This window comes from Chionomys nivalis, chromosome 7, assembly GCF_950005125.1.
Source record: "Chionomys nivalis chromosome 7, mChiNiv1.1, whole genome shotgun sequence".
NCBI lineage: Eukaryota > Metazoa > Chordata > Mammalia > Rodentia > Cricetidae > Chionomys > Chionomys nivalis.
This window is the reverse complement of record NC_080092.1, coordinates 76142873-76155361: the sequence shown is the minus strand read 5'-3', so window position 1 is coordinate 76155361 and position 12489 is coordinate 76142873. Positions and strand designations below refer to the sequence as shown.

The 12489-nt window shown below is 47.8% G+C and overlaps 1 protein-coding gene across 1 annotated transcript in view; it reads right to left on the bottom strand.

Moving 5' to 3' along the window:
• Ttll6 (tubulin tyrosine ligase like 6) overlaps positions 1-8282 on the bottom strand; it is a 35126-nt gene extending 26844 nt beyond the window's left edge. The window contains 2 exon segments of the mRNA XM_057774110.1: positions 78-296; positions 8245-8282. Coding sequence (XP_057630093.1) covers positions 78-253 — 176 coding nt within the window. The 5' untranslated portion in view covers positions 254-296; positions 8245-8282.
• Between the last annotated feature and the right edge of the window lie 4207 nt (positions 8283-12489).

Genomic DNA, 12489 nt, shown 5'->3' with positions numbered 1-12489 from the left:
CCGGTCCTTCCTGTTCTTATCAACACTGACCCCGTCCCCATCTCCCCCACCCTGCCTCCTCGTTTTCCGATACTAACCTTTTTCTCTTCCTCTTCTTGCCATGCTGCTGGGCATTCTGAAGCCTCTTTTGTGTGTTCTCTCTCACAAAAGCCAGGGTGACGAGTTCTTTCAGCTCTTCTAGATCTTCTGTAGAACTTTCCTCCCTCTCTTCGCCCCCTTCCTCACTTTCCGAGGAAGTCAGGCACTGTGGCATCTTCCTAGCCCTGGAGGAGGCTCTGGGGAAACACCAGCCCTCCCTGGAGAGAGGGCAAAGCGAACAGAAGTTGCGTGGTTCCACCTGCAGGGGGCCCTCCTCCCTTGCTCATCTGGGCGGTGAACCAGGGTTCCCAGACAACGGACAGTAGTTTATAAAAAATGTAGCCCTCTCCAGCTAAGCTCTCGGTGCACGCTAATTTCACCTTTGCCAAGGGCTCTGACCTTGGGGACTCACTTAGCCAACTGCGGCCTTGGTTTTGGCCATCTGGGGTTTTCGGAGAGAGGCTGAGCGGCTCTGCACGGTACCAGCTGGTAAACAATCTTATTATTAAAGCGTGTGTCTGGAGACAGCCTCAGAACAAAGCCTCAAGTTTTCCTAGCTAAGGGTATTGAGTCCCGAGGGTGCACTGGAGGCGGGCTGAGTCTGTTAACCGTTGCCAGGCTACGTTCAGTCTTCCACACAGCAGGACGCAGGCATGAATTAGGTAGGGCACATAGGTGGTTGTAAATCCATGGATGTGGGTACGGAGCTGGAATGGAACTCAGGGCTTCTGGAAAACTAGTACCGGCTCTGAACTGCTGAGACATCTCTCCAGCCCCCAAATATATATTAAAATATATCCAGTGTTCATCCTCCACAGCTCTTTAGGAATGCACTTAGTCCACCCTCTACCTAAGCCGGTCTTTGGGCCCCATTCAGATTACACCCTCATAAGTAAGACTCCTATGGCCATAAACTGCTCCCACTTCCTCCCCTCCCCCAACCACCCTCATCACCCCAGCCCCTCTCCTTTGATGGCCACAGGCCTTTTGCTCCTTGCTACCTGTTCTGTCCACACACTTGCTACCTGTTCTATTCTTTGGATTAAAAAGGGAAAAAAGATTATTATCATTCAGATTATTAGTGCAATCATGTTAAAGACGACCTTAAAAACGAGAGGGCAGCCGGGCGGTGGTGGCGCACACCTTTAATCCCAGCACTCGGGAGGCAGAGACAGGCGGATCTCTGTGAGTTCGAGACCAGCCTGGTCTACAAGAGCTAGTGCCAGGACAGGCTCCAAAACCACAGAGAAACCCTGTCTCAAAAAACCAAAAAAAAAAAAAAAAAAAAAAACGAGAGGGCAGCTGGGTGATGGCGGCACACGTCCTCAATCCCAGCACTCAGGAAGCAGAGGTAGGCAGATGTCTGTGAGTTCGAGGCCAGCCTGGTCTACGGAGTAAGTTTCAGTACAGTCAGGGCTACACAGAGAAACCCTGTCTTAGAAAACAAACAAACAAACAAAAACAACCAACAAAAAAAAGGAGAGTAGACACCACCTGTGGCTTGCCTACTCTAACAAAGCAACTTTGCCTTGGCTATGAATTCTCTTTAATTCTTAAATTCTGATTGTAATTATTCTGACATTATATTAACTATTTTTATGGCTTCTTTCTGCCCATTTAATGTCACACCATAAAGGTAAAGGCCCATTTATGTTGGCAAAATTTGCATGTCCCTAGACGTGAGTTTGGATTCAAACTCAGGTAGGTAGTCAGGCTTTTGGTAAAGCACACTTAACCTGCCGAGTCATCTTAATGGCCAGCATATTCCTGGCTTTTAATGGCCATGAAGCATTCTATAGAAGGAATGTGCCTAAAGTGAAACAACCCTTTCCTTACTATTGGACAAATAAGTTGCTTCCAATTTTGATGTTATCTAAATATCCTAAAACACATTGTCAAGCTGGGGGTGGTGGCTACAGTCTCGGCTACTACAGAATCTGAGGCAGAAGGATCCCTGAACCCCATCTCCTAAAGAAGAAAAACAAAAAACACATTTTCATGCACAGAGAGTCTTTTACTTCTTTGGGGATTATTTTGTCTCTTGTTTGTCTGTTTCTTTGAGACAGAATCTCACTATGTAGCCCAGGCTGGACTGCAACTCATGGCAATTCTCCTTTCTCATTCCCCCCAAAGGCTGGGGTTACAGGTGTGTCCCCACACCCAGCTTTTGAAGCTGATCCTTGAGCCTGCGATCCTAGCACTTGGCAGGTGGCTGCAGGAGGGTCAGGAGTTCAAGATCATCTTCAGTGAAGTTAGTAGAGGCCTGGACAACGAGACTCTGTCTTCAAAACAAAAGGCAAAAATAAAATAAAATAATAAAAAGGCAATATTCAGGGATGAAATGGCTCAGAAGGTTATGTAGCTCCTGGTTTTGTGTGTATGTGTGTGTGTTCACCATGTTACATCCCAAGGGAATTTTAACAATTTCAGCTAACTATCTTCAGCAATAGGCAATTATAGCAGTCTCACCAGGGCCACTGGATCTCCTAGGAATTATCTCCCTTTTCCATCCAAACTCGCTAATTCTAGGCAACACCTGTAAGCCCACAGCTATGTCTTTGACACCACGGCACCCTTTCACTTTGCCTGACCCTAACCTGGTGGTGACAGGTAAAATTCTGACTATGAAGGCCACCTATGAATAATTTCACAATGACCCGCCGTGCGACATATTGCTATGGCTTTGCCAAGGATTTTCAAATACATCTCATGAGTAAATGCCCACCACCATCCCTGGGAAGGAGGACAGAACTGGCCAAGGGTTGTGCTTATTCCTTCACTCTTGGAAAACATGGTTGCCCTCAGGACAAACGACTGAGAAAATCTCTGCTGGTCATATGAGTCAACGTCCCCAGTGAACTTGGCACCGTTCAAGAGAACAGGGGAACATCAAGTCTTGGCCTTGGGCTGCTCCCTTCCTCACAGGAACGACCAGTTCCACTCCCCAGGCCTTCAACAATGCGCCTCTTCACCAAGCCCTTGTATAGGAGTGGTTCGTTTACCTAAAGGTTAATGTTAACTTAGGGAAAAACTGACCCCAAATTTGAACTCTGGAATTGTGGGTTGTTGTTGCCTTTTTTTAGGACCTTGCCCCAAGTGGTAAGAGTACATCACATCTGCCTCAAAGAACAGAACACGAGGGTGTCAAAAAAAAAAAAAAAAAGCAGTTGTGGGGCTGCAAACCATGAATTCTAGACCAGAGTGGCTTAAGTGATGGGGCCCCGTGACAAACACACACAGTCAGACTCCGTTTGCTCTTGTGTGGCAGAGCCCCAGCACACAGAACAGGAGACCAAACCCATGCACTTTTAGAGGGATGGGTCATCATGGCCCTTCTGCCTCCATCCGGCCTGGCCTGTACTCTAGGCTACACACAAGAGCCACCTAGGGGGAACCTGAGACAGGTGCAAAATGGCAAACAACAGTCCTTGCTACATGCAAATGCCCTTTCTTTCTTCATGTAAATTAGCTTGGTCACTTTCTTCAGATGTATCTATTTATTTAATTACATATTTATATATTATGTATGCAGTGTTCTGCATGCACACCAGAAGAGGGCACCAGATCTCATTATAGATGGTTGTACGCCACCATGTGGTTGCGGAGAATTGAACTCAGGACGTCTGGAAGAGCAGCCAGTGCTTTTAACCTCTGAGCCACCTCTCCAGTCCTCATTTATTTTCATTTTATAATGTGTATGGGTGTTTTGCTTGCATCTGTTTGGGCAGCACATCTGTGCAGTGCCTGTGAAGGCCAGAGGAGGGCAGCAGATTCTCTGGAACTGAAGTTACAAATAACTGCTAGCTGCCACGTGGATGCTGGGAACCAAACCTGGATCCAGTACGCCCAGCCCCTGGTGGTTGTTGTTTCTTGGCTCAGATTCCCAAAAGTTAGAATTACAGATGTGAGCCACCATGCCCCCCTTCCCTTGCTTTCTCCCCTTAGACTCTGCAACCTGTTTCATGCCCAAGACTGAATCCTTCTGCCTTCTCTTCAAAGACTCCTAAAAGAACATCATTTGCGGACTTGCACCCCAAATCTAGCCTGCAGAAGCATCCCCCTGACTCATAGGAGAGTTTGGCTATTGCTACAGTTGCTCAGTAGGAGTACTTTCCAAGTAGAAAATGCACCTTTTTATTAAAAACACAGATTCCTATTTCTCTTGTCAAAGTAGGTCTACATTCCTTCATGCCAACAATTACGAGCAGCCGAGTGACTCTCTCCTTAATATTTCTTTCACATTTTTGTAGTGTCTATGACACAGAAACCACGTGGCAAGTAGCTCTGTTTATAGCAGCACTCAAAGAATTGACTTTTTTGGTCTGTGCATATGTGGTGTGTGTGTGTGTGTGTCTACATTTGTGCAGGTGCATCTGCCCATGCGTGCATGTGGTAGAGGTCAGAGGTCAATGTCTTCCATTGCTCACCACTTCATTTTTTGAGGCAGGATTTCTCACTGAAACTGCAGCCTGCCATTTTGGTTCAGTGAACCCGAGATCTGCCTGTCGCTGCCCCGCCTGTGCTGGAATCACAGATGCACAGGGGACTCAGGTCCTCATGGTCACCTGGCCTCCAAGTGCTGGGATTACAAGCTTGTACTACCACACTTAGCTTCTAAGATCTCAAGAAATTCCTCAACTTTACCGGAGGGAGAGACCTTGAAGAAAGTCTAATCAACCACCCACTTACTCTCGGAACAGCTTTCTCTCGGGCAAAAGCCTGCACACTCCAACACGCGCCTGGATTAGGGGAGGGGAACTGACCATAGCTAAGAGACCAAGTCATAGAAAACAGAACCAAAATTCAAGCTCCTGTCCATTGTCTTTCTTTTAGCGAAGACAGCAGGCAGACAAAATAAACCAAGACCCAAGGAGAGCTCAGGAGAGAAGGTTAAAGTCAGACACGGTGCTGTGTGCCTTCAACTCAAGCGTGTGGGAGGCTGATAAAGGAGCACCAGGAGTTCCAGGCCAGCCTGGGTTACAAGCAAAAAGTATGTATATAAACATATATGTATGTGTGTGTGTGTATATATATGATATACACACACATTAAGCAAGATGATACACACCTTTAATGGCAACACTTGGGAAGCAAAAGCAGTCAGATTTCTGTGAGTTCAAGGCCAGCCTGGTCTAATTGTAAAGTTGCAGGCCAGCCAGAAATACATAGTGAGACCCTACCTCAAAAACATAACAAGTGGGGTGGTGGTGGCGCACGCCTTTAGTCCCAGCACTTGAGAGGCAGAGGCAGGCAGATCTCTGTGAGTTAGTTCTAGGCCAGCCTGGTCTACAAAGTGAGTGGCCAGTACAGGCTCCAAAGCTACAGAGAAACCCTGTCTCTAAAACCCAAAATACAAAAGCAAACAACCCCCCCGCAAACAGAAGACCAAAAAACACTGATGACTCCTCCTCCCATGGTAGCATGGGTTTGATTTTGAGACCTTCCAAGCCAATCGTAGACTGACAGCATGGCAGTGCCATGCGCTGGCCACCAGGGGGAAGCAATGAGTACCGCCATGGCCAGAGCAAACGTTCTGCAGGTTGTTTGGGAGAACAGTTGGTAACTAGGTTCTTTTTCTTTTATTTACTTATTTTTTTTTTTGAGGGAAAGTTTGTGTTTGTTTTTTGCGTTTTTTTTTTTTTGTTTTTGTTTTTGCTTTGTGCCTTGGGGTCTCGTCTAACCCAGGCTGGTTGGCCTTGATCTCCCACCAAGCAGGCTTTTGTGTTCACTTGTGAGGGACTGTAAATGCTTTCTACACTTCGTCCCTTGGCACTGATCCAAAGGGCGGAAAACTTTTTAGCGCTTTCTTTTGCAAGACTGAACGAATACCAGAGTCCCCTCCACAGCAGGAAAGGATGGTTGGAGGGTTAACATGAACGATGGGGGGCGCTATCTCAACAGTCAGCCAAGCTCTTTCATCTCCCAGTCTCACAGGCCACACTTTTGAGTCCGCAGGAACACATATAGTCAAAGGCTTTCCTGTATTGTCTGCCTATGACTTCCTTCTCCTTCCTCAACAATAGACTTTCCTTCATCAACCCTTTTTCGTCATTTCCCTACTGGCAGATTCCTTATGAAGGTCTCCAGCCAACTGTGGGGAAAATATCCAGTGGATACAAGAAAAAAAGAGTGACAGTGAGCTCTCCGGATCTAGTTTTGGCTTAGCCTTCTGAATAAACAGAGCACAAACAGCTGAGTTATTATTTCCTTTTTCTTTTGTGTGTATGTGGGTGGGCAGGTTTCGAGACAGGGTTTCTCTGCATAACAGCCTTGGCTGCCCTGGAACTCACGCTGCAGACCAGGCTGGCCTCGAACTCACAGAGATCCGCTTGCTTCTGCCTCCCGAGTGCTGGGATTAAAGTTGTGTGCCACCACCGCCTGGCCAGAGTTATCATTTCCCTATTCATTCTCATCTTCTCTGTGAATACAGGAGCACCAGGAGGATAGAAATGTCACACCTGGAGGCACAGTGGCTCCTGTGTGTAAGCCCAGGACTCGGGAGGCTTAGGCAGCAAGAGGGCTGAGAGCTGGGGCTACATGACAAGCTCCAGGTTAGCTGAGAAACATAGCAAGACTCTCAGAAAGGAACCGGAGGAGGACCTAGTGATTTCGTTAGATCTACCCAGGCAGTCCAGCTAGTGCCGAGATAACAGGCCAGCCAGACATACTGGAGACAGTAAGATTCTTGCCCACTCCGATGTCACCTTTTATTCTGCTTGAAACAGGGTAAATTTGTGATATTAGAAGATGCAATTTTCTTTCTTTCATACATTTGTTTGTTTTGAAGATGCAGTTTTCAGGGCTGGAGAGATGGTTCAACAGTTAAGAACACTGGCTGCTCTTCCAGAGGACCCAGGTTCAATTCCCAACACCCACATGGCAGCTCACAACTGTCTGCAACTCCAGTTCCAAGGGATCTGACACCCTCACACTAATGCACGTAAAATAAAAGTAAATTAATTATTTTTTAAAAATGCAGTTTTCAGGCCAGGGTCATGGCCAGCCATTTCCTCCACAACACACAGGAGAATATTAGCCAAGACAAACCTGGGTCCACATCCCTCCTCTATTGGCTTTTCCTCTTCACAGGGTCTCCCTACGCAGCCTAGGCTGACCCCAGTTTGAAGTTCTCTCGCCTCAGCCTCCCACGAGGCTGGGATGACAGATGAGTGACAGCCATGCCTTGCACTCTCTTGCTTTCTACAGTGGGGACCCTGGGTAACAGCCTCTCTATACCTCGCTGTCCTAAATAAATGGACACTATTCATCTCGTTTTAAAGACCCAGCTAGTATTTCTACTGCTCTTCAAGCTGTGCATGGCTCAAAATAAGTACCATATTGTCAAGTTAGGATATGGGGAGGGGGTCAGTGTTGAAGCACCTGTCCAAGTCCCTGGGTTCGATCCCCTGCACCCCAAAATGATGATGACAACGACGATGATAGAACTGGTACAAACTCTAAATAAAATTGATGGAGCTCCTGGCACATAACAGTAATTAATGAACATTTAGTTCCCTTTCATTCTCAAATGTAAAGGATCTATTTCCCTGGGGCTCAAATTCTAGATAACTTTCTCGAAGGTAGAAGATTATTCAGGACGGGTCGATGTAGGCATAGGGTTATTCAAGGCATGAAAAATAAACAAACAAAACTGTCTTTCTGGAAGGACTCTTCGGACAAAGGAAGAAGGCTGGGCGGTGGTGGCGCACGCCTTTAATCCCAGCACTTGGGAGGCAGAGGCAGGCGGATCTTGTGAGTTCGAGACCAGCTTGGTCTACAAGAGCTAGTTCCAGACAGGCTCCAAAACCACAGAGAAACCCTGTCTCGAAAAACCAAAAAAAAAAAAAAAAAAAAAAAAAAAAGGAAGAAAAATGATGACGGACCCGGGGGAAGGGGGAGGGAAGATGTCCCAGAGATGTTGGTAACTAAGGGCCTGCCCCCAGGCTGCCTTAGGTATGAAAAATCGGAAAGAGCGAGAAGTGAGTACTAGCATCAGGGACAGAGAAGTGATGAACTACATCCGGAGCCTCATGAGGGTAAGAGGCTGACTTCGTGGAACGCCTCCGAGAAAGCCAGAGGGGTGGCCCTGGGTACAACCAGTATTTAGGGAGACGGCACCAGGAGGTGGCGATTTAGGGCCAGCACCCGGTTTCCGAGCTTCCTTACCCGCGATTGCTACTGCCCCGGCTCTCCCCGGCTGGACGACTCTGATCCACCCTATCTGGCCCACACCTCACCGGTGCAAGGAGCCAGGTTCCCTTTGGCTGCCACAAGATCGGTACCGCGACCCCAACCCGCGCCCCTCCTAACCTCGGGTCCGCCCGGCCCCCATATTTGCATATAGGGCCTCCCAGGGTTTCGATTGGCCCCTGCAGCAGGTGGCCATGCCCCCTCCGTCGGGAATCTGATTAACCGTCGCAGCGCCCGCAGAGGGTAGCGCCTAGGTTGTCCCTGGAGACGCGGAGGACGCTCTGACTGGCCCCGCCCCGTCCGCGCCCCCTGCAGGCGTGCCACTGGGTTCGGCCGTTGTGGGGACCCCTGCGCAGATGCGGGTGGAAAGCCACAATCCAAAGCTGCTGCTCTTCAGGTCGACTGGGAGAGAGGCTTGCTTTGCTTTTAGATTCTCTAAAGACGGTACTTACTCCAGATTAGAAGCTGGATGCTCTGCGAGAGAGCCGTGGATTGAGGGGACGAACTCAGTAGTTTATCAAACATATTTGTAACTGTGGAGGCCTTAGGTTCTCCGAGGGTTAACTTCTTTCACAGTAAAATGAGTATTGTAAAGCTATAATGATCCGCTCGGACATTTTGAATCATGACGTCCCCTCCAGAATTTGGGTGGGTCGTGGTTTGCCCTGAACTGACCAGTAAAAAGATCTGCCCACACCCGACTGAAGAGTCGGTGAGACTTAAGGGGGCAGGCAGGAGGGCAGGGGTCTGTCATCCCAGGCTGCAAATAAACCCCTGTCTCAAAGACAAAAACAAAACCAAAAAAAACAAAACAACCACAAAAAAAAAAAAAAAAAACAACTCACCAGTGAGGGCTGGAGAAATGGCTCAGTGGTTAAGAGCACTGACTGCTCTTCCAGAGGTCCTGAGTTCAATTCCCAGCAACCACATGGTGGCTCATAGCCATCTATAATGAGACCTGGCATCCCCTTCTGGCATGCGGGCACATATGGAAGGAATGCTGTACACATAATAAATAAATTAAAAAAAAAAAAAAACTCACCAATGAAACCTGAGGCCAAGAGGCACTGAAGGCTCACCTCCCTGTCCCATGTTGACCTCATCTGCTTCGCACTGACTCTGGCCTTACCCATGAGTATCATGTGTTGATCACTGAGAGGCCCAGCTTCCTTCTCCTAACTCTCTTCCATAACCATACACAGGACAATTACCAAATATGACTGTAGTTCTGTCCCCAAAAGCTTCTTTCTCATTGCCCAGAGGAGAAAGGTTCGGAGCACTTAAGTTAGTAAGTCAGGAACAGCAACAAAATCCCCACCAACATGGGCTAAAACCATTTCAGAGTGAAAGCAGTCGAGAGGCACTACAGGCACAGTGACTGGATAGGGATTTCTTTTGTTTTTGGTTTTCAAGGATAGAGGTTATCTGTAGCTTTGGAGCCTGTCCAGCAACTCACTCTGTAGACCAGGCTGGCCTCAAATTTACAGAGATCCACCTGTCTCTGCCACCCAAGTGCTGGGATTAAAGGCGTGCACTGCCACCGCCTCAGAATTTCTCGTTATCTGAATAAAGCATTCACCATAAAGATAGTTTAGCCCTGAGGACAATGGCAGCCTGCTTCCTGTTTACATTTATCCTGGAGTGAATAGAGGAATCAAGGTAGAATCAAGAGCCATCTGCTACTCTTCCATAAACCTCCATACCGTCCACACCCCGCCCCCGCCTGCCTTCTCTCTTCCCAGCCTCCTCTCTGGTGCCCTAAGGGACCGAGTGACCACCACTGACTAGCCAGCCACCCAGCAGCTGCTTCAGCTCTGTCACCCTCCCCACCCCTCCCCCACCATCTTTTTACTTTCCCAGTATTTCACCAATCTGTTCTACTGGGCTGAGGTTTCAGCTTCCCTGCATCCCACCCCCACCCCGTCCCTCTGGAGTCATATTGTGATGGAAATGAAGGAGAGGAACTGGACGAACAGCAAAGATTTATGGTTTGCAGAGGATCTCCATAAAACCCCTGACGGCCAGTTATTTATGAAAGAATAGGCTGCAATGGGAACTAATAGGCTCATGTCTTGCGCGCTGTCCTTTCAGGGGTGATGACAGGAACAAGCAAGGTGAGCCTTAGAGCCGCCCCAACAGTAGGCCAAAGCAGGCTCCAACATTCAGGCACACCCGCAGGCCCAAGACCAGTAGTTGAGAAGTCCTTTGCGCTACCTGTGTTTTCCAGAGACTGGGAAACCAGCTGGGTGGAGTGTGTCACTGATTCATAAGGCTAGAAGCAACCTGGAGACAGCTGAAGCAGAATTGGGAACCCAATAGCCTGGATTACAAGAAAATTCTATCTCAGCGTAGGTGACAAAGGGAGACCCTGACTCAAAAACAAAAATGTAAAAACCCAAACAGAGCCCATGTGGTTTTATATACCTCTATTCCCAGCACTCAGAAGTGTCTCAGCACAGGAGAAGTGTTGAGGCCACACCTTGGGCTGCATAGAGAGTTCTAGGACAGCCTGAATCACAGAGTGAGACTCTGTCTCAAAGAATAGGTTCATCCATTGCACTCCCAGATGGGCTGTTCCCCGTGATTCCCCAAACACGGGAAATTTGACAGCGTGGAGTGGGAGGTGGCGTGTCATGCACCCTTTCCCCCAAGAACAAAGTAAAACTACATTAGTAAATAAATAAATAAATAAATAAATAAATAAATAAATAAATAAATAAATCAGGGAAGGGGAACCGAAAGAAGAGAGGGGAGTGGAAAGGGAGATAAAGGAGGGAAGGAAAGGAGCGCTGGAGACATAGCTCAATTGGCAGATGCTTCCCTAGCAAGCTCGAAGTCCTGGGTTCGATTCCCCGGCACCTCTTAAACAGGGTGTTGTGGTACGTGCACTCAGTAAGTAGAGGCAGGGGAATCAGAAATTCAACATCATCTTCAACTATATCATTAGTTCGAGGCCTGCCTGGATACTGAGACTCTGTCTCGGGACAAAGAGACAAAAAAGAAACACCTCTTTGAGTTAGGAGCGCTTTTTAGGCCTAGGTGTGAGAAATTGAAGCAAAGCGATGAGAGTCTTCCCAGCTGTGACAATATTTGAATTGGGTCCCCACCTGAACACTCCAAATAAGCAACAAGTGCGTGTGTGTGTGTGTGTGTGTGTGTGTGTGAGAGAGAGAGAGAGAGAGAGAGAGAGAGAGGGGGAGAGAGAGAGAGAGAGAGAGAGAGAGAGAGAGGGAGGGAGGGAGGGAGGGAGGGAGGGAGGGAGGGAGGGAGAGAGAGAGAGAGAGAGAGAGAGAGAGAGAGAGAGAGAGAGAAAGAGAGAGAACAAACTACTATTTTTACTGTTGCTTTTGTTCCTAAGGCACCGGCTTGACTCTGACTCAGTAAACAGCGAGGCAACAAAGAACCTCAGAAGTTTCCTTTGCCCAGCAACCGACATGCGGTCTCTTTCCCAGGATCAGGATCCTTTCAAGGGTTTCAAGTTGTTAATTACAAAAAAAAAAAAAGATCTTTATTCTGATCCCCAAATCAGAGCCCATCCCACCATCCCAACAACGCTTTCTTCCTGGGATGGTCGAAATAAAGCCAACGACAGATTCAGGGTAGAGTGGGGAAGAGGCAGGGGTACTGAGGCGGTGAAACTTTGCATACCACCGATGTATTTTTCTTCAATATAATTCCCGTGGGGATGTTGTAGAAGTGTCTACAACTGGGCGGAGACAATATCTCGGTCCATTAAGTACCCATAGCACAAACATAAATTCAGACCCTTATGTTAGAAAGTCAGGCATGGTAGTGTGTATGTGCCTATAATTCTAATATGGGAGAGGTAGAGATGGGAGGATCGCTGGAGCTCGCTGGGTAGTTAGTCTTGCCTGATTGCTGAGCTTCGGATTCAGTAACAGACCCTGCCTCAGCGAGTAAGGTGGAAATCATGGAAAGCTATGATGACGTGGGTTGCCTCCTCACAGAGAGATTTGCCCCACTTGAGCTCTTACATATTTGTTGTTTCTGTTGCTGAGATAAAACATCATGACTGAGGAAATTAGAAGGAGAAAGGGTTTATTTGATCTCACAGTTATCGAAAGAGGACCCATGATGGCAGAGTGGAGGCAGTAGGCATGGTTGTTGGAGGAACAGCTAAGAGCATACATCCTGTACCGCAGCAAGAAGCAGAGGGAACAAATTAGCAACGGTGTGAGTTTTTAAACTCTCAAAGCCTGC